Source organism: Natator depressus, chromosome 13, assembly GCF_965152275.1.
Source record: "Natator depressus isolate rNatDep1 chromosome 13, rNatDep2.hap1, whole genome shotgun sequence".
Classification (NCBI taxonomy): Eukaryota; Metazoa; Chordata; order Testudines; family Cheloniidae; genus Natator; species Natator depressus.
The window spans coordinates 4,275,526-4,294,240 of record NC_134246.1 but is presented as its reverse complement, the minus strand read 5'-3'; the positions used below and the strand labels follow the sequence as shown (position 1 = coordinate 4,294,240).

Sequence of the window (18,715 nt, the reverse complement as noted above, 5' to 3'; positions counted from 1 at the left end):
TTATCCTTGTTTTACACAGGGGTGAGGTGCACTGTATCCTGCTCCCACTGAAACAGATGCAGCAGGATCAAGCCCCATGTTAATTGCCTAAAGCCATGCAGCAAGTCCGTGGGTGTGGCAGGAAAACAACCCGGATCAGTGCCCCCCATCAGACCATCCTCCCTGGTTACAAAAGGCCCATTCCCAGCCCGGCACTATACCAGGCCAAGCCCTCACCTCGCTGGAAACAATCAACCTGCTGAAGCAGGCCTGTGGCTGGCGGCTTTGAAAGCACAGTCCAAGGCAGGGACAGTCCTCGGACTGCACAGAAGGGAGGCGGTGCCCTGGGCGACAGAGCAGCCTCCAGGCATTGCAGCCTCCAGGCAGAAGGTGGCAAAGTCCCTTCACTTCAGTCTGTTCCAAGAGACCTCGAGACGCTTGGCGTTTTGGCAGGGCCTTTGCCCCAGGGCGCTCAGTGCCACCATGAATGACCCAATTCATGCCCAGCACGTGGCACTGGCCCAGTTCCATAGCAGGGCGGAAAGTGCAGAGACCAGCCAAGAGCACAGAGCAAGCCTGGGGGCAGGGGAGGGGAGAGCAAACGTTTTTGAAAATTACACAAAGTTCCCACAATTTAATCGGTCAATGATTCACCCACAGCCTAGCACCAAGGGCTAGTGGCCATGATCAACTTACAAGCGGGGGGGGAAAGAGGGGGGAAAGGGGGACGGGGGGATGGACAGATGGGGCGCGTGGGGGTATTCAAAAGGGAGAATATAACCTGTGTCATGAGTGTGAAAAAGCCCTCAATCACCTGCCCTGGCGAGGCAAAATGGATTGTGCCCAAAGGGAAACTGTCAAATCATTTCTCATTCAAATACCAGGAGAGAGCCCATTATGAAAATTATTCAAAGCCTAGAAAGGCCAGGGGCCCAACGTGAGCTACCTCAAGAAGGGCCTGGGTTTTCAGTGCTGAAAATCAGGGCCCAGGAAGGCAGCTCCGGTCAGATGCCCAAAAATTGCGGGTTACTCTCGAAAGCCTTGTCCTTGCGATTATCACTCCGCCAGCCTGAGTCACAGCCCAAGTGCATGGCCACACTAGGAAGAGAAGCGGGAAAACCTGCCTCCCCGGGCTGTACAAGTCTCTGCAGGTGCACACGTTTGAGCAAGAGTGGCTGTTTGGAGACCACCCAAGTCCCACCTACACTGTGGGCATACGTGGGATTTCAGTGATCTCCTTAGTGCCACTTACATACTTAAATTAGACACCTGCCGAAGCACCCTGCCGAGGACCATAACCGGAGTATTCCCCCTGGCACGGACCGTACTGCTCAGGCACAAAAGGCAGCAGAGGAGTATTCATTATACATTCATAATAGGGAGCTTTTTCCATTCAAATCCGCCTTAGTCGGGCCACTTGGTGCACAGACAATTGGTTTTGTTTACAAAAAACCCAACAACAACTTACATAGAATTGAGCCAGGCTACAAACATTGAAAAAACAATCTTACAAAATACGGCTTCGTAAACACACGCACACACAGGCACACAGAGACTCGTGTCTTTGCATCCAGCAAATGGATTTTGTGGTGGGGGGGGGGGGGGGGATTATCTCAGACATTAACGATCCAGGCAAATTCCAATGGACGTTATCCGGGTTGTTGCAGTCAAGACTGCAGGACACACAAAAAAATGCACAAAGGGAAAAACTACATTTCCCAGCAACCAGTGCTGCTTGCTTATAAACAGGGTGTTCAAAGGGATGGGGGGTGATGGGAGAGAGAAAGGATTCTGGGAAATATAGTCCCTACAGACACAAATCTAGAGACATGCTTTTGGAAAGCAAGGAGATGAGGGTTTTCTCCATCTCTCTCTCTCTCGTGCCCAGGGAGGGAATATTTAAAATACGACCTTTAATATATTTTATTAAAAAAAAAAAACACACACACAAAGAAAAGAATAAAGAAAACTCTTTGTGCAGTTTGGCTTAGTGCAAATGGGCGCGTTGACGCAGGCACTTCCGGGCGCTCTCGTTGCCACGGGAGCGGGGGGTTTTTTTTTTTCCTTTATAAAAAAAAAACAACAACAACAAAACACTTGAATCCCTCATCCTGGGTGGACGCATGTCCCCCGTCTCTGCCCTCTGCACCCAGGGAGCCGGGCTCCACCCGCAGAGAGGCGACAGAACAGGTGCGGCTGGGGGAGGGGCAGGTAGCGAGCCACATTTTCCACACGGAAAAGGACGACCAAGAGATGCCGCATTTTCCAGGCACAGCTTATTCTTCGGCACCGTTACCCCCACCGCCGCTTTCCCCCCACCCCGTGTCCATCCCGGACACAGAGCTCACAGATCTGACCACATACGCGTCTTCAAACAGTTGAGGCATCTGTTGCTGAGTCCATCTCCCTCCCCCTCTGCCCTCCCAAAATCGAGAATTCCCTGGAGGAGATAACAAACAGCACCGTCCCCCCTTGCCCCTGGGACGCTGGGTGTTTTAGCCCACCAGAGTCAGGACTCAGATCGGACGTGGCACTTTAAAACCAAGAGATAAAAAAGAAGGGTAGAAAACGGCTGCTCGGAACCTCGTCACATCCCAGCGGGCTGCACCGGCAGGCCGGGTTGGGTCCTTTTCTTGGTCTGAAGTCCATTTCGGTGGCGAACTGTGGTTGGTGAGATTCCAAAGCAAAAACCAAAAGGGAAAGGAGCTCGCGGCTTCCTGTGCAAGCACAGTACCAGGTCCGCTCCCCTCCTTTCCCACAGCGCAAGACGGAGCTGGTGGTTGATACTGGCCTCCCACTGCTGGATCCCAGCGCACGGACATCCCTGGCTCGGCCGGATCCCTGACGGCAGTCAGATGGCGGGAGGGAGGGGAGAGGAACGTAGTGAAGGAAGAGAAAATAGCTTATTTCCAAAAGAGAGTGATCAGAAAAGCTCCGTGCGTATGTGTGCGTAAAGTGTAAAGCTTCCAAGAGACAAGAGCACGACGCTGGCGGGGAGGAGACAGGATGAGGCGCCGCAAAAAACAAAAATACAGCGCCAGACGAATGGCTCTCAGGGGCCCGATCCTGGAGGGAACCGGATCTAAGATGATGTCGGGAGCCGTGTCGCACCAATGGGGATGGAGGAGGGGGAATGAGTTTTTCCTTTTCAAGGACAACCCCTTCCTTTTCCCCCCCCCCACGCCTAGAATCACCGCCCTACAATTCCTCAGAGCAATTGCAGGCCAAGGGGCTCCTTTTTCCTGAGTCCGGGGCAGTTTCCGGCTAGCCACAGCTGAGTCCCTGGGGGCCCGGAGGTGGGGTCGGGGCTCGAAGGCACCTGAAGTGCAAAACGTGCAAGAAGGAAGCGTTGATGCTGACTTTCCAGAGCTGGGAGGTTCCAGTGGAGCCAGAGGGGCCCGGGCAGCGGGGCCAGGCGCGGGGGGCAGAAGGCGCTCAGTCGACGAACCTCTGACAAGCTTTCTTCCACCGGCAGGCTGTGCACCACATGTCCCGGTTCTCCATCCCGTACACCTTGCGGCACTTCTTGGCCTCGCCACGGGGCTTCCTAGGGGAGAAGAGCAGATGGGCCCGTCAGAGTGGGGCTCTGCCTCGGAGAAGGGAGCGCGAGCAGCACCCTCAGCGCAAGAGACAGGGCTCAGCGGGGACGGAGGCCGATGCACTCCCGGGGTGCTGCTGTACCAACGGCCAAGGCCTCTGGCCGGGAGAGGCGTGGCAGGGCTCTCCGAGACCCGACGGAGTAGGACTGACCGTGGAGCGTTAGCACGAGCCCACGGGCTCCCAGCACAGGGAGCTTCTGCATCTTTAGAAGCAGTTAACTGGCACGGTCCTGCCCCGCCACGCAGTTCCCCCCCCTAAGTTGTACGGCAAGTGAAAGGGGCGGGGACACGGTTAGACACCAGGCCTCGGAACGTGGTATCCGTTCAGTGGGGTGAGACGACTATCCAAGGCCTTGCCCAGCTGGTGGCTCGTCCTCACATGCCCGCTATCTCCCTTGTCCCAGAGATGCCTTCGCTGGGCACAAGCCGCACATTAACCTGGTGTCACGATCCCTTGAGCTGCCAAGAGCACTCCTTGCCCCGGGACCGGGCCGGAGCACCGCTGGGCTGCCTCCCCGGGCAGCACACAGCCACACTCGAGACATGGGTCCCTGCACCCGGGCCCCCAGGGACTCCCTCCCCTCCCCTCCCCTCCTGGCCTGTGAAGAATGGGGAGACAGGCGGCTAATGGAGCTAGGGAGGGATCTGGCTCCCAGAGCAGCCCCTGGTGGCCTTTTCTCTCCACCTATGAGATTAAATGCTCACGCACCTGAAGTGTCCAGCTGCCCCTGAGCCTGGCTCCTTCCCAGGCTGGCAGCACGGCTGGAGGGGATGACTCAGGTGTCTATGCATCAGGGACAACTTCTCCCTAAAGCCCAAGGTTCCAGCCCCAGGAGGATCGAGTCGGGCTGTGGTCCGGCAGGAATGGGCTGTTAGCACCACCCCAACTCACCTGGTGCCCGCAGCCAGCTTTGGCACAGAGGGGGGCGCTGCGGTGATGGGCGGGTGAGGGATCTGCGGCCGCTTCTCTCCCACGCCAACGGGGCGGAGTGCCGTCAGGCAGCCCTGGGGACGACACAGCCCACTGTGAGACCCTCCTGTCCCAGCCAGCACTCACGGGCCCGGCAGCCACGACCCCGCCAGGGCAGAGCGAGCATGGGGGCGAGAGCAGACAGGTCGCTGCCGGGCAGCGGCACAGACCTGCACCCGCTGGGATCTGCCCTCTGGAGATACTAGCCAATGGGAGGCCAAGGAGCCTTCAGCCCACGGTCCCCACGCTGAGACGTGGGAGCTGAGATCTGGGTGGCAGGCGCCAGAACGCACCCTATGCCCTTCCACCTGGCACGGCCGAGGAGGCCTCACACGGCTAGATGGAAGCAGTGACTGTCCATTTCAGCCTATGGTTGATGCTGCAGCTCCCTTGGTTCTGCAGGTCTCACAACCTACATGTGTCCTGCCAAGCGGAAACAGCAGCTGAAGAGAATGGGAAGAGTGAGCCAGAGCCAGAGAAGAGTTAACGCTTGGGGTGGGGGAACCTGGCTCTGCCTCAAGGGTCCGGAAAAGAAGACCAGTTCCCTTCTTGTGGTTAGGTGAAAATCGCCACCACCTGTTTCGTGGCCTAGTGATTAGAGCTAAACCTAGGGTTGTGAGTTCAATCCTTGAGGGGGTCATTTAGGGATCTGGGGCAAAAACTGGGGATTGGTCCTGCTTTGAGCAGGGGCTTGGACTAGATGACCTCCTGAGGTCCCTTCCAACCTTGATTTTCTATGATTCTAGTTCTGCCACAGACTGTGCGAGCTTGTGAAACTCACGGTGCCTCTGTGCCTCAGTTTCCCCATACGTAAAAGGAAACCACCACCCGACCTCAAATGGGGCTCAGGCAGCTTAGCACGTGTGTGTGAAGTGTTCTGCAGTCCCTAGGCAGGAGGCACCAGGCAAGCCCAAACATGATAACTGAAGATCTAGGAAAACAGGGAACTTTTCTACCAGGGACCATTTCACAGCCCAAAGTTTTCCACTTTTCACACCACACCCTGAAAGGCAGAAGCTTGCTCCAGTGGCAGCTGGAGTCTCTGCTCTAAATGCAACCGGGTCCCAATTTCCTGCAAAACCAGCCCAGGTTCGAGCCAAAAACATCCTGTCAAAGGCCACAGGCTTGTCATGAAACAGAGTTTGTTTTGCAAAACGGAGACAAGACCGATGCAAACCCCTGCAGCGCACGGCATTCCAGATCAGAGGCCAGCCTGCATGGCACACGCACTTCCACTGTGTCTCTGCTGAATTCTAGCCAGGAAATTGCTCTGTGCTTCCCTCCTTTCCCTCTTCTGATGGACTTGGAGCATCCCTCCTCTCAGAGAGCGTATTGTTCTTGGCACCTGAGGGACAGGGACCTGTAGACGGGACGGGTTTGGGGAATGATCTGGGCTGTTTTAGCGCAGTCATATGTCCCACTGAGGTACCGATAGGGGCCATTCTAGGACTCCGGCTGCCTCTCTCCTGCCAGCCAACACAGAGGGTGGGGGGACTGTCTGGTTACTCACCGGGGACCCTTTAAAAACAACTGGTGACTGGGGTGCTGGGGGCGGCTGCCAGGAGATGCTGAAGCCCATCCCGCCAGGCAGGGTTTTCGAAGCAGCTGAGATGCTGATGGGAGCCATCGCCTGAAAGCCACAAATGTAACCAGGAGAGGATGAGATGCATCTGGGCACGAGGACGGGGGGTGGCCAGGAGAGCTGGGGAGGGAGCTGGCTCCCGTCGCCCCAAAGGCCACCAGCTGCGGGTCAGTGTCAGCAAAGCCCGGTGAGACCTCCCCGGCGTGGGGCCCAGCTCCGGCTAACACAGCACTACGCCTGCATTGCCCAGACGGGGCAGAGCTCTGGACAGGCCTGACAGAGAGCAACAGTGCTGAGAAATGTCACAGGCATCCGAACAAGCCCCTGCCGGGCCCCCACCGGCCCATCCGGCGGGCGTGGTCTGCCCAGCTGGGCAGGGCCACCACTTCATCCGAATGCTCCAGCAGAATAGGGGGGGGCGGGGGGCGGTCAGGAGAGATGAGCAGAGGGAGTCCAAGTCCAGCACGGTTTTGGCATTAAATACGCTCTCAGAACCTTCCTGCCACGGGATGGTTCGGCTCCCAGGTCTGCGTGGGGCTTTCACACTGTGCGTACGAACACAGGGGCTGCCCATTCACTCCAGTGTCCTGCCTCCCACTGGCCCATGCCACACACTTGAGAGCCCCCAAATACCACCTGGGGTGGGCAAGGAGGGACCATCCCCAAAGCCCAGCTGCTGAGGAATTTCTGCCCCAAAACATGAGGCACGACAGCCCTGGAGCATTTCTACCCTGCAACTGCAGCTGCTGCTCTCGTCTTTTGTCCTCCCTGAAACTTCCCAGATCTTCAGCCAGCCTCAAGCTGGACTCTGACTTCACCCCCGTTTCCACACGCACCCCTGGCCGCGCCTGCAGAAGTGTCCAGGCCTCCACCCAGTGCATCCAGATCAGGCAGCCTGGCTCCAACTGCCTGACTCACACAAAACTGGAGCAAACACACTTCTGGGAGCACTGCCAGTCGTGCGAGCAAAGACCAGAGGCCAGACTGCCCCCGTAGGCAAACCTGCCTCCTGCAGTGGTGAGTTCCACAGGCTCGCGGCAGCGTTTGCCTCCCAGCATGGCGAGGGCCATGCTCCAAAGGCACCTCCTATACCCCAGCCACTGCCTCCTTCCACAAGCACCATCTGGGAGCCTTGTTTGAAAACGTTTGCTGCACAGTCTGAGGCTGCAGCATGGCCAGGGCAGCAAAGATGCACCCTGTTCTAGGAACACTCGTCAGGGCGGACGTGGGAGACGTCAATGGATTTGCACTGGGCTGAGCCTGGTATGGTTTCAGCTCAGGGACTGAGGAGCCCACATGTCCCAGCATGCATTACTCCACCATCTGTGTCCTCCTTCCCCACCAATGCGGTCTCACCTGCTTTTCCACATGGCCCACCTGATAGGCGTGGTCGGTGTGGACATGGCACAGGCTCGTTGGAGCTGAATGACTCAGAGGAGACTCCACGGAGTCCTCAGGCTTCACCAGCACCGGCGGGGTTCGCTGCACCTCCAGGACAGGGAAGGCCGGGGGCACCGAAGAAGTGGGCGAGACGGGGGTCAGGCTAGACAGTCCATCCGTCAGGGAGTCCACGTTGACGTCCAGCTCCGTGTAGTAAAAGTCCTCCTCGCCGTCACTCTGATCCAGGTCGGCTTTCCGGCTGCACAGGGAAAACGGAGTCAGGCGCTGGAGACATTTCCAGCCCTGACCCAGCCACGGGGGCAAGGCTAAGGGTCCTGCCTACCGCCTGAGAGCATCCCACATGCGATTGTGCTGAGCGATCACAGCACCTGGAGCGGTTTGCTGCTGGTCACTAGCAAGGCATTGAGAGAGACAGCCCAGGCTGGAGAGAGCTAAGGGGGCACAGTGGTCCCAGGCTGCACCCCAGGGATCCTGTCACAGTGGCGCAGTGAGCAGGGTGAAATACACAGCTTGTTGTGCTGAGCAAGATTTGCACTTCATACACTGGTGTAAAGATTTTAAGTGAGGCTTTAAGTGTGGGTGCTAAGAACAGTCAGGAGGAGGCTACCGGTTTGTTATTTTCTGTTTGCTTATTTCGGGAAAGGGAAATAAGGACGGAAAACGAGTGCAAGCAGTGAAGCTACTGCGAAGTTGGAATTTTTTAGACTGCAGGTTGCAGAAAAAGAAAGAGAACACGAGAGAGTCTTGGTACTAAAGAAACTGGCCATGGAGAAGACGGAAAGAGAGAAAACACGAACTGGACCTCCTAGAGAAGCAGAACCAGAAACCACCGACTCCAATCATTCCCATCACTCCAAAAACCCACAACTGGGACCACCTATGGCCTGCATACAACAAGGACCCTGCTCACTGCGGCACACCCATCCTATCCAACAACCCTGGAGGGCCAGCAAGAGGGATTCCATGCCTGGCTCATCCCACTGATAGGGGCTGGGAGGGGATTGCTCAGTGATCTCTTGGGCTGGTTAAGGGAAGCGATGGAGTGGATGGACTCCAAGACAGGAGGCTGCAATGAGAGGCTTCCTGAATGGCAGACGTAAAGGCAGGAGCACGGGAGGCGAGGAAGGGAGAAGTAACCTGGAAGCAACCAAACACGGCTGCAGGAGATGTGGGGGAAAAAATTGGGGGAGGAGCTTTGGCAGAGCCTGCCGTGCCCGTAGGACATAATTCCTTCCTTCCCGGCCCTCCTCCTACAGCGCAGCCTGCCTGGTACCGCCCAGAGCACTGCAGGACCCAGCGCACCCTCACGCCTACCCGAGGTGGACGGTTCGGATGTGCTTCTGCATCCCCGAGGAGCTGCTCAGAACCTTGCCACAGCTTTTCCACAAGCACTTGAACATCACCTTGGTGGAGTTCTTGAGGAGAGGAGAGAATGAGAAAGAGAAAGAGAATGAATGAGGCCCACCGCTCCCACTCGGGCCCAGGCAGCCCCACTCCATGGGGCTCAGATCTCCACCTGGAAAGGGGACCAAGGCTCTTAATCCCACAGGCTGGGCTGAGTGTGCGTGGGGAGGGAACATGGTCCAGTGGTTGGAGCAGGGAACAGTGAGACTTGCCCGTGTCACCACGTCCCTCTGACTTGGGTGAGCTCCTGAACTGCTCCCCCAACTGTAACATGGGCCCAGAGGTACCGGGAGGCTCTGAACTGCCAGGCCCAGAGGTGCCGAGGGGCTCTGAGCTGGCATAAATTAATCACTGGTGCTAGAAGAGGGGCTGCAGACCATTCTGCAGCGGGGAAAGCCCTGCTCGCTGCAGGGACGCAGCTCAAACTACTCGGGCTTCCTGTTCACACCCGTGTGCCATGCGGGGCACTGGACTCTTGGCTGGAGAGTCAGAGACCCCTCACTGTTACTGTAATTCAGCCCCCACCGGGAGCGCCCCTCGGCCCTGCAACCCACTCCCCAAGCCCGTCCCGAAAAGCGAGTCCCGTCAGCCCTGAAGGCACAGCACAATGCCCAGCTCTCCTCTCCAGCCTGGCAGGGAGGGCGTGATGACGAGGAGCAGAGGGGGAGCAAGTTGATTATTTGGGGGAGGAGACAAGTCTTTTTCTCCTGCCTGCAGAGAGGCCCCTTTCTCGTCATTTCGATGAGTCCGCTTCGCCCCCAGCACTGCTCCGGCCCCACCCCCAGGGACGGCCCCCAGCCTCGGTCCCCCTTACCCCTGTCCATGCCCTCCCACCCCTCCCCTGAGCTGCGGCCCCACTCCCAGCCTGGTTCCTGGGGTGGGGCACAGACAGGGGCAAGGGGGGCGCGACCGTGAAAAGTTTGACCACTGCTCTGCCGGACCCCCGGGACTCTCCCCCCCAACCACCTTCATCACTGCGCTGCTTTTGGACCGGCCCTGCAGCCCCATCGTTCCAGCTCCCGTCCTCCGCACCTTCCTCTTCCTGGGAATGGGGTCTCCGAAGAGGAAGTGGGTCGCTTCGGTCTCCTCGATGCCGTCGTCCAGCTGGGGGGCCGGCAGGAAGCTCTTGGCCACGTCGGTGGAGAGCGGCGGCGACGGGGTGGAAGGGGTGGAGCGGTCGCTCGGCAGGTCCCAGCTCCAGTCCCCACTGTTGTTGCTACTGCTGCTGTAGCTGGAGGACATGGCAGGACCCTCCTTCCAGGCCTCGCAGCTGGGCTCTGCTGCGGCAGGGCGGGGGGGGGGGGGGGGGGAGAGGAATTCAGTCACCCACTGGTCACGGGGGTCAGCCCCAGGACACGCAGACGTCAGCCCCTTCCAGTGCTCTGGCAGATAAGGCACCTGCTGAGCAGAGCTCTGGGAATCCTGCAGGCAGAGCCAGCCCCGGGGGGGGGGGGGGGCATCTGGGTGAACCCCCCAGGCAGCAAGCGCCGTGCCCAGCCCGAGCTCTCACGTGCCATCAGGGCAGGTTTCTCCCCGGGCACAACTCCTGCAGCAGTGGGCTTTGTACAGGAGGGGCTGCCACGCTTGATGGGAACCTCAAACCATCCAGGCCTCAACACCGCCCACCTCCCGCCCCCCAGGTCCTTTGTTACGTGTGGTGCGGTGATGGAGGGGGTGTCCCAGAGCGCCAGCTAGGAACACTGCCTCCAGCAGTACTGCCGCCAGGGCCCTTCGTCAGCAGATCTCAGAGTCCCTGACAAAGAGGCCAGTATCAGTATCCCCATTTAACAAATGGGGAAACTGAGGCAGGGGGAGGGCAGTGACTTGCCCAAGGTCCCCCAGCAGGCCAGCGGCTGAGCCAGGAATAGAATGTGTGTCTCCTGAGTCCAGTGCTCTAGCCCTAGGCCACGCTGCCTCCCATTATTAAGCCAATCTCTATTGGAGACGAGGATGGGATTTCGTGGAGGGGGGCAGATTATCGCCTATCTGCTGCGGCAGGCTTCTTACGCCTTCCTCTGAAGCACCTGTCCCTGACAGCCACCAGCACTGGGACACAGGGCTAGATGGACCTCAGGGCTGACCCAGTCTGCCAGTTCCTATGCTCCTACAAGTGGACTCGGGGGCCTGAATTCCGCTCCTGGCTCTGGAGGAATTCCCTACATCATACAGGATTTACAGAGGCGTAACCGAGAGCAGCACATGGCCCGACACCCCCACTAGCAATTCCACCTTGCCCATCTCGGGGCTCAGCATCCCATCAGTACCTGGGCTGAGGGTGCCAGGCGGGTTGCCAAGCACTAGAGGGCTAGTGGACAGGCTGGTGAGAACTGCGGCTGCCATGACCTCATCTATCCCCGCCTTGCCCGATAGCTTTCTGCAAGACAGAAAAAGGGAGAACACAGCGGTTAGATCCAGCTTAGAAAATTCTCTGGCCATAACTCCGCCAAGCGCCCCAGAGCTACCCCGCAGTAGCGGGGCAAGCGGATGCCCACACACCACCCTGACATCAGGTCCCAGTCCCAGGGCGCGACGAACCAACGTTCAGTCCACCAAGAAGCCTATTGAGACACCCCATCAGGGCAGACACCCGTCCGCAGGCCCCTCCCAATACCATTCCCACAGACCGCTGCGCGCCCAGCACCTGGCAACCATCTCCAGTTACTGCTGGCTGAACCAGCCACCTGGAGGGCAAAGGCGCTTTTACACCCCATAGGATTCCCGCTTCCAATCCAGGCTTGTGTGGCTCCTACTAGCCACATGCAGGGGACGGGCAAGACAGTGACTGCCATGGTCATTCCGCTTCAGGTCTTTTCAAGCCACGCCGGCCGCGCAGGCTGGATCGTATCATACCCAGAAGAGCCACTTTGGGCAGGGGGGCTCCCACCCAACCCTCTGTCCGACGCCCCTCCATCCTGCTGAAGGCGTGGCTCATTCCCTCCATGTGGCCTACCCCAAGCACAGCGCTCCAGAGTGGTCACCCCTGCAGCCAACAGGCTTCCAATGAACAGGACAGGCTGTCGCCCCCCTCAACGCTGCATCCTCCAACACTTCCGACCCAAGGAGTGTGTTACACTGGGCACGCTCCCTGGCTGGGAGACAAGCCGCGGGAGCCTCTCCCCAAGCCTGAGACGAGCGCGGTATTGGGAGGACAAGGCATGATTGCTCACCCCTCTAAGGAAGGGTGTAGATCGCTGGATAGCGCAGAACAGCGAAGTGCACCGTAGGTTGCAGGCCAGCCTTGTGGCGTGACCAGCTGCCGTGTGGCAGGGGCAAGCCACAGGTTTGTGCATCCAGCCCCTCACTCCTGGGCCAGCAGGAGCGGAGGTGCCCCAGAGGGCGAAGAGTGCCTGGACGATACCTTGGGTAGGCCCCCACCGCCTAGCAGAGCCGCTGCCTTAGGGTGCAGGACGGGGGAACCAAAGATCTAGAGCAGCCAGTGGGTCCGGCAGCGAGCAAAGCACATTTCTCAATCATAGGCAGGTCAACAGTGGAAGAAAGGGAAAGGAAAAGAAATGAGCCCTAATGCAAAGAGGGATGTCACAGGCAGCTGTACGCTGCAGGGCGAGAGACCCCCTTACTAGAAATCCCCAGCACCAGCCTGCCCCCACCACCTACACACCTCAGAAGGTGCAGTCCCTTTAAAAGCCAGCATGATTCATCCTCTTCCCCCGCCTCCCCAGTCTGCACCACATGATCCACCAGACCCAGGCAGCAGCCCAGAGCTGGGGGGGCGGGGGCGGGGGGGAGAGAAGGGTTGCGCACAGGGCCTCTGACTGCCAAGTGCTTTATCTGGGTCAATGTCTAACCGAGAAAACCACGGGCGGGGGCTGGCCATGCCGAATGAGCAGAGCCGGGGAGAGGCGCTCCCGGCTGCGGAGGGGAGCAAGGGCTTTTAGTTCTGCATGTTCACGGAGGGCAGGGAAGCAGCATCTTGGGAGAGGCTGTAAGGGGGGGAGTCGCTCCCCCTCTGGGGTCACTTAAAACACCTGGTTCTCCTCCGTACAGGACAATGCTCTGCCAGCCAGTGAATTATCCTCACAACTCCCCTCCTCAGCTTAGGCAGGCAGCCATCCTTCTACCCCTCTAGATGGGGAAACTAAGGCACGGAGGGATTAAGAGACTTGCCCCCCCGAGACACACTGAGCCAGTGACAGAGCCATTATGAATACCCAGGAGCCCTGGTGCTGGGTCACACTCCTCCCCTCCCCCCGCTATATTGACTGGCAGCCCAGCACTGGCTTGGCGAGTCTACCCTGCCGCCCACGGGCCTGGCTCTCTGCGAAGGGACAAGGGGTTCTCAACCCAGAGAGTGACGGGAGGCTGGCAGGGGCTGCCGAGCTCCGGCAGCAAGGGTGGGTCGTGGACTCTAGTCCATACATGTCGAGTGCAAGCCAGCAACCTCTGCCGGGCATCACCTGCCGAGAGCCAGAAGTGGCATCACAGGGCGACAGAGCAGCTAGAGAGTTCTGGCCTCTGCTTGTCGAGGGGTGGAAATGTCACGCACAGGCCCTGTGTACATGGCACATGTGACAGAACACAACGTACAACAAAACAAAGCACTCGCCCTGCAGCGGCGTCCCCCTTCCTGCGGGGCTAGGGCTGGCTCCTCGCTCCGGGCACCACAGGTCACAACCAAGCTGGGCCCAGCCCAGTGGGACAGGAGCTGCAGGGCAGGCTTGCCCTGGAAAACCCACCCCATGGCCTCCCCCCACCCAATGACCCCCACCCTGCCAGGACCTCTCTCCCCTCAGGAGAGATGGGCAAGTGGAGGGGGGACTCAAGGGGGCAGAGGGGAAGGGGAATATAGATGGGGGAAATGGGGCATCCAGGGAGGAGTCCCTGGAGCTACTGGCGCGGGGGGGGGGGGGGGGGGTTTAAAGAAGGAAGCAGCAGGGACTGGGACAATCCATAGGGTTTGTGTTACTGAGTGGCGATGGAGAAGTGGAGGTTAGATGAGGGCTGCAGTACTGGGTACATTTCAAGGGGGGGGGAACCCTAAGGAGCTGTCCAGGTTATTTCGGGGTGCCTAACTGTGGTGGGAACTGGCGAGTGTCTCAAGGCAAGGAATAAAGCCTAATCAATAATATGGTACAGATAACCTAGGATCTATAGACAGAGACGAGTACTGGAGGTATTTTATTAGCGTAAAAGAAATAAAGCAACATTTTAATGGCCAAAACAAACCATGAAATTCCCCAAAAATAAAACGAAAATTAAATCACACTCTCTAAAGCTTTCTGCTGGAGATGGCGCCTCCTGCTGGTCAGCACCTTCCTTCCCCGCCATTCGTCAGCCCAGGAGGCCACCCTGCAGCTCTGACACCGCTCAGCAAGTGGGGTTCCCTCCCTGCCAGGGGCCTGATTGCTCTCGAGCCTGCCAGCCTGCCCAGCCCACTGTCGTCACCTGCTCTCTCTACACCAGAGCTCTGCCTACGAAGGGGTCGGACTCCTTTGGCAGAGCGGGGTAGGATCCATAGTCCAGCGCACTCCCGTGGACGCACTCTGCCTCCCCAACCTGTGTATAGAGACGCTGGCTCATTCCTGCGCTCCAGGAGAGCGCCAAGCCTACGCCGGCCGGCTGAGTGCTACAGGCTACCTTTTCAGTGCTTAGCCAACAGCGTCTCCCAGGACCCCCCACGCCACTGCCCGCTTCCCAGGGCCCTCTGGGGGGAAAGCAGCTTGGGGAAACTAAAACACACAAAAAAAAAACCCCGCACACCACAGAGCACCCTCCCCATGTCTCCCAGTAATTAATGTCCTGCAAACCCACTCCAAGAGCAGGAATCAGCCAGACTGGTGTATTTATAGCACATGTGGGGGTCCAGAATTTCTTGGGTAGCTATTTCTGTGCCAAATCGTGCATTCCCTCACTCAGCCCCCGGCGTCCCCCTCACCCTGTAGACTCCTTCTGAATTCCAGCAAGGAGCTCCAGGCTCGATTGATCCCTAGGGTATAACTATTTACCCACCCCGTCTTGTGGCTTCCCTACAACGGAGCAACTGTCTTTGGTACGCACCAGTGACCATGCTGGAGCACGGCTCACCAGCACAAACCACCACCAGGATCAACCTTGCCCTTATCTTCAGCTACTTAGACTTCCTAGCCTTCAACTCCAAGGGAGAGAGCATTTCCTGAGTACCCTGGTGCCTACCACAATTAAACCAGGTTTTCACAGCCCTCCACTATCACCAGAAGCCACTTCTGCTCCGGATTCAAGCACGAGGCTTACACCAGAACATCGGCGTCCTAGCATACAAAGAGGGCCCTGAATGGGCATTTAGGGTCAGAATTAAGGGCAGCAGGGACCACCTGCTCATCGAGGCTGACCTCCTGCACACCACAGTGCACTGCACTGAGCCCAATAACCAGGAATACGCTAGAGCGCAACATCCCCCCCAGAAACAAAACGATCATGCGCCACAGGTGGGATGGAGGTGAACCAATGGCTCAGGCCCTGCACTGGCAGGGAACGGAGTTGGTCAGACGCTCGCCAAGATGGTCCAGACGTATCTCTGGGGACTGCCTAGGAGGCAAAGCTGCTGGAATTGTGATGGCCCACATGTTGGATCCCTGTGACCATCTGCTAAGCTTTGATATCCTTGGCATTCAAGTGGTAACTGCCTGGCTGGCTATTGCCTTCCCTGTGCCACGGGTTAACATGGCCTAGACAGTCAGGGCGTTCTTGTCTCCCCGCAAGACCTGCGTCATTCCGCTACTCCACCTCCGCTATCTCCAGCGGACTCGGCCACTTGCTGCCACCAAGAAAGGCTAGATGGGGAAGCACAGAATTCACTGAACCAGCAGCGTTTCAACCCAACACTTCCAGGGCCGCTACCAGCCTCCGGGTTGTCCTGGGTTTAGAGTCACAGTGCAGAGAGTGGGGCGCTGGCATGCAAGAGGCACCGAAACTCAATTAGCATTCTAGGCTTCACCAAACCCACCCCAACCCACCCACTCCCTCAAACCCTGAGCACAAATATAAACACTCAACACTGGCTGCTGCACGGCCCAGACTATTGGGTAACCTACATGGCACAGAAAGCCAGCAGCGTCCCACCTCCCTCCCACAGTGCCGGTATCAGCTCCAACTTCTGGCGGTGAAGCGGAGATCGGCTTTCCCAGCCAGAGACGGCCTTGATTGTGCAATCACTACCTTGGCCTTACATTTGCACACCTGCCCCTCCTCAGCCTGCCACTGGCCCCAGAGCCCACGTTTGGCAATTTGACTTTGCGCAGGGAGCGACACTGCTTTGTCCTCCTGCTGCAGGAAGTCGGAGGGGTACGCTGGAGCTCCGGTGGGGCAGAGGCATTCTGCCTGACACACAAAAGGCATAAAACAGGGGGAAAGGGGAGGAATGAGAGAAGTCACCATTCTTCGGCCCCCTCCCACCAGGCACACACCCCTCCTCTCCTTGCACCAATGATCACCAGGAGTTTAAACGAACATGGTGGTCAATCATTCCCCCAGGTGGGGGACTGCTTTACTGGGGGGGCGCGGGGAAGAGGGGCTGTGGTGATTGGATGGCACAGTGCCAGGCCAGCCAATTGTGGCAGCAAAAACAGCAAGAGAGCTGGGCAGCTTCTCCTAAAGAGCCACTTTAAAATGGTTTCTTCCTGTCTTTAAATAAACCAGAGGTTGGGGGGAGGAGGCGGGGGGAAAGAGAGGAGGAACAAAGAGCCAGCAAGACAAACGAAAAAAACGAAAATCTTTTACTGCGTGTCAGGCCAAGGCAAGAAAACAAGAAGCCCTTTGCTCAGGGGCCTGAATCTGCCTTGCTGGATTCTTTGGGAAGCAAGATCGCAAAGCTGAACTGAATCCAGTGCTTGGCCATAAGTCTGGAGTGCAGGACAGGACAGACCTCAGGGGGTGTAAGGGAAGAGACTTGGAGAGCTGGAGGCTCCAAGGTTTGTTATTTTCTATTTTCCCCAGTGAATGCAGAGCGCCTGAGACGCCCCGGAGCCCTACAAGCTGCAGCCCTGTCTACACAAAGCTTCCCCCCTTTCCCAGTCACGCAGAATCCCTGCATGCCGCTGTTTCATACAGCAGCTGTGACTCATTGAGGCACTTGGCTTCACTGCAGCCCTGCCAGCGTGCCCGCCAGTCAAGTGGCGCTCATTTGCAACGACAGTCACACTGGCCCCCCGCTGGCACTCTCACTTGGCACTCAGAACCAGGGCTGCAGACAGAGGGCAAGGCTTCCCTGGCAGCTCCTCCTCCCAGAGGCCATGAGCAGGCAGCCAAGGGTCCCCTCCCCTTTTCATTGCCCCCTGCAGCAAAGCACACCGGGGAATGGCTAGAGAGGCAGCTAGCCAGCAGTGCTGCGCCCTGGGCTGCAGGAGCACATGTCACTGCTAGGAGGCAGCTGTGATGTTAGGGAGGCCAGGGCAGAGCAGGGGAGAAAGACATTCAGGGAAAGGACGGACAGAGGAGATGGGCTTGGCAAACTGGCTGATGGGGGCAGTGGGCTAGAGGAGAGCAAAGCAAACAGGACAGGGATAGTCTTGGGGCTCCAGCACAGGCCAGGGCTCTCCCCAGCCCAACTCTGCGTGATGAACAGTGCAGCATTTTCTGCTCCTGGGTTAATATTTAACAGGGTTGCTCCGGTTTCCCAATCCCCAACGTTTGCCAGACCGCTGCCAAGTGCGCACAGAGTTTGCTGCTGCCTGCCATCCTGTCCCTCCCACAGCACTGCGAGCTTCCCACCTCCAGGGTGTCATCGGTCTGGTGCTCTCCAACGGGGAGCTGGACACACACGGATGGCACCGGCAGGCTAGGCACTCACAGGGAGAAAGGAGAGAGCTGGGAAGCTTTACGGCACTGCCATCTGCTGTACTCATCCCCCATCTCAATCCCATTACCAACCCCCTAGTCCCAGCTCCCATCAGTCCATCGCAGGCTCCCTCTCAGGAATCCACAGGTTCTGGGCAGGGGTGGCCAGTGGATGCTGGAACAGCATGAAGACACTGCAGCTACCAATAATCCAAGTGTTCCTTGTGGGGGACACGAGTAGACCTTTCTGTTCTCTCTAGTGTTTTCACCTGTGGCCTGTTATCCTCGTATGTAAGCACGGAGCTGCCCTCCTGGTGAAGCCAACTGGGAATCTGATCTGGTTAATATACAAGAGCCAGCTCCAATCTGTGCCATCAAGTTACAAGAAATTTTACAACCCAGCTCCCAGGATCATGGTAGCCCCCATTTATGTGACTCTCCCCCCCGCCCATCAGTGGGTTTCCACACGACCAAGGCCCGGATACCAATCCCTAGGTAGCACCTCAGAACTCTTGGGTGGGGAGATTCTATTCAAACCTCCTTAGCACCAAGAGCATCTCTTTCCACCATCGCCTCAGCCAACAGCAAGGAGGATGGGAGAGGCCTAGGAAGGGATTTATGACCTCTCTGGAGTTCTGTTGGGAAAACACAAGCATAGCATCAAGAGTCCCAACAGCCAGGGCTCTGGGCTAATGTTTCCAGCGCCCCACATTCACAGAGCAGATGCACAGACCATTAGAGAGGAGAATCTGGCCAATCAGAGCAGCGTGTTGGAACAGGATTAATAGTTTGGCCACAGAATTGTGCAGTGCTACCGACTGGATTGATGAGCAGTTGGATGGTGGTGTTGCAGCTGCAGGGAGCTTGGTGGGGGAGGGAAAAGACTGCATGGTGGAGCTCCATCACACATCTCTGGCTAAACAGAACAAGCCTAGGAAGATACCCCTCACTTGTTATTAGCTGTTTAGAGCCCAGCTCAGTTACTGGTTGGGGCAAAGGGATACAGCTATA

At 57.9% G+C, this 18,715-nt stretch overlaps 1 protein-coding gene across 2 annotated transcripts in view; it reads right to left on the bottom strand.

The window, feature by feature from the left end:
- Nucleotides 1-1,583: 1,583 nt before the first annotated feature.
- The window catches only part of SLC2A4RG (SLC2A4 regulator), a 42,363-nt gene continuing 25,231 nt past the window's right edge, over nt 1,584-18,715 (bottom strand). The window contains exons 3-9 of one of the 2 annotated variants that reach the window (XM_074969731.1): nt 11,200-11,309; nt 9,968-10,215; nt 8,846-8,946; nt 7,487-7,769; nt 6,059-6,178; nt 4,471-4,583; nt 1,584-3,526 (exon numbers count right to left, since the gene is read on the bottom strand). In XM_074969731.1, coding sequence (XP_074825832.1) covers nt 3,415-3,526; nt 4,471-4,583; nt 6,059-6,178; nt 7,487-7,769; nt 8,846-8,946; nt 9,968-10,215; nt 11,200-11,309 — 1,087 coding nt within the window. In that variant the 3' untranslated portion in view covers nt 1,584-3,414. The remainder of the gene's footprint in view (nt 3,527-4,470; nt 4,584-6,058; nt 6,179-7,486; nt 7,770-8,845; nt 8,947-9,967; nt 10,216-11,199; nt 11,310-18,715) is intronic. The other variant, XM_074969732.1, reaches the window with a different exon arrangement.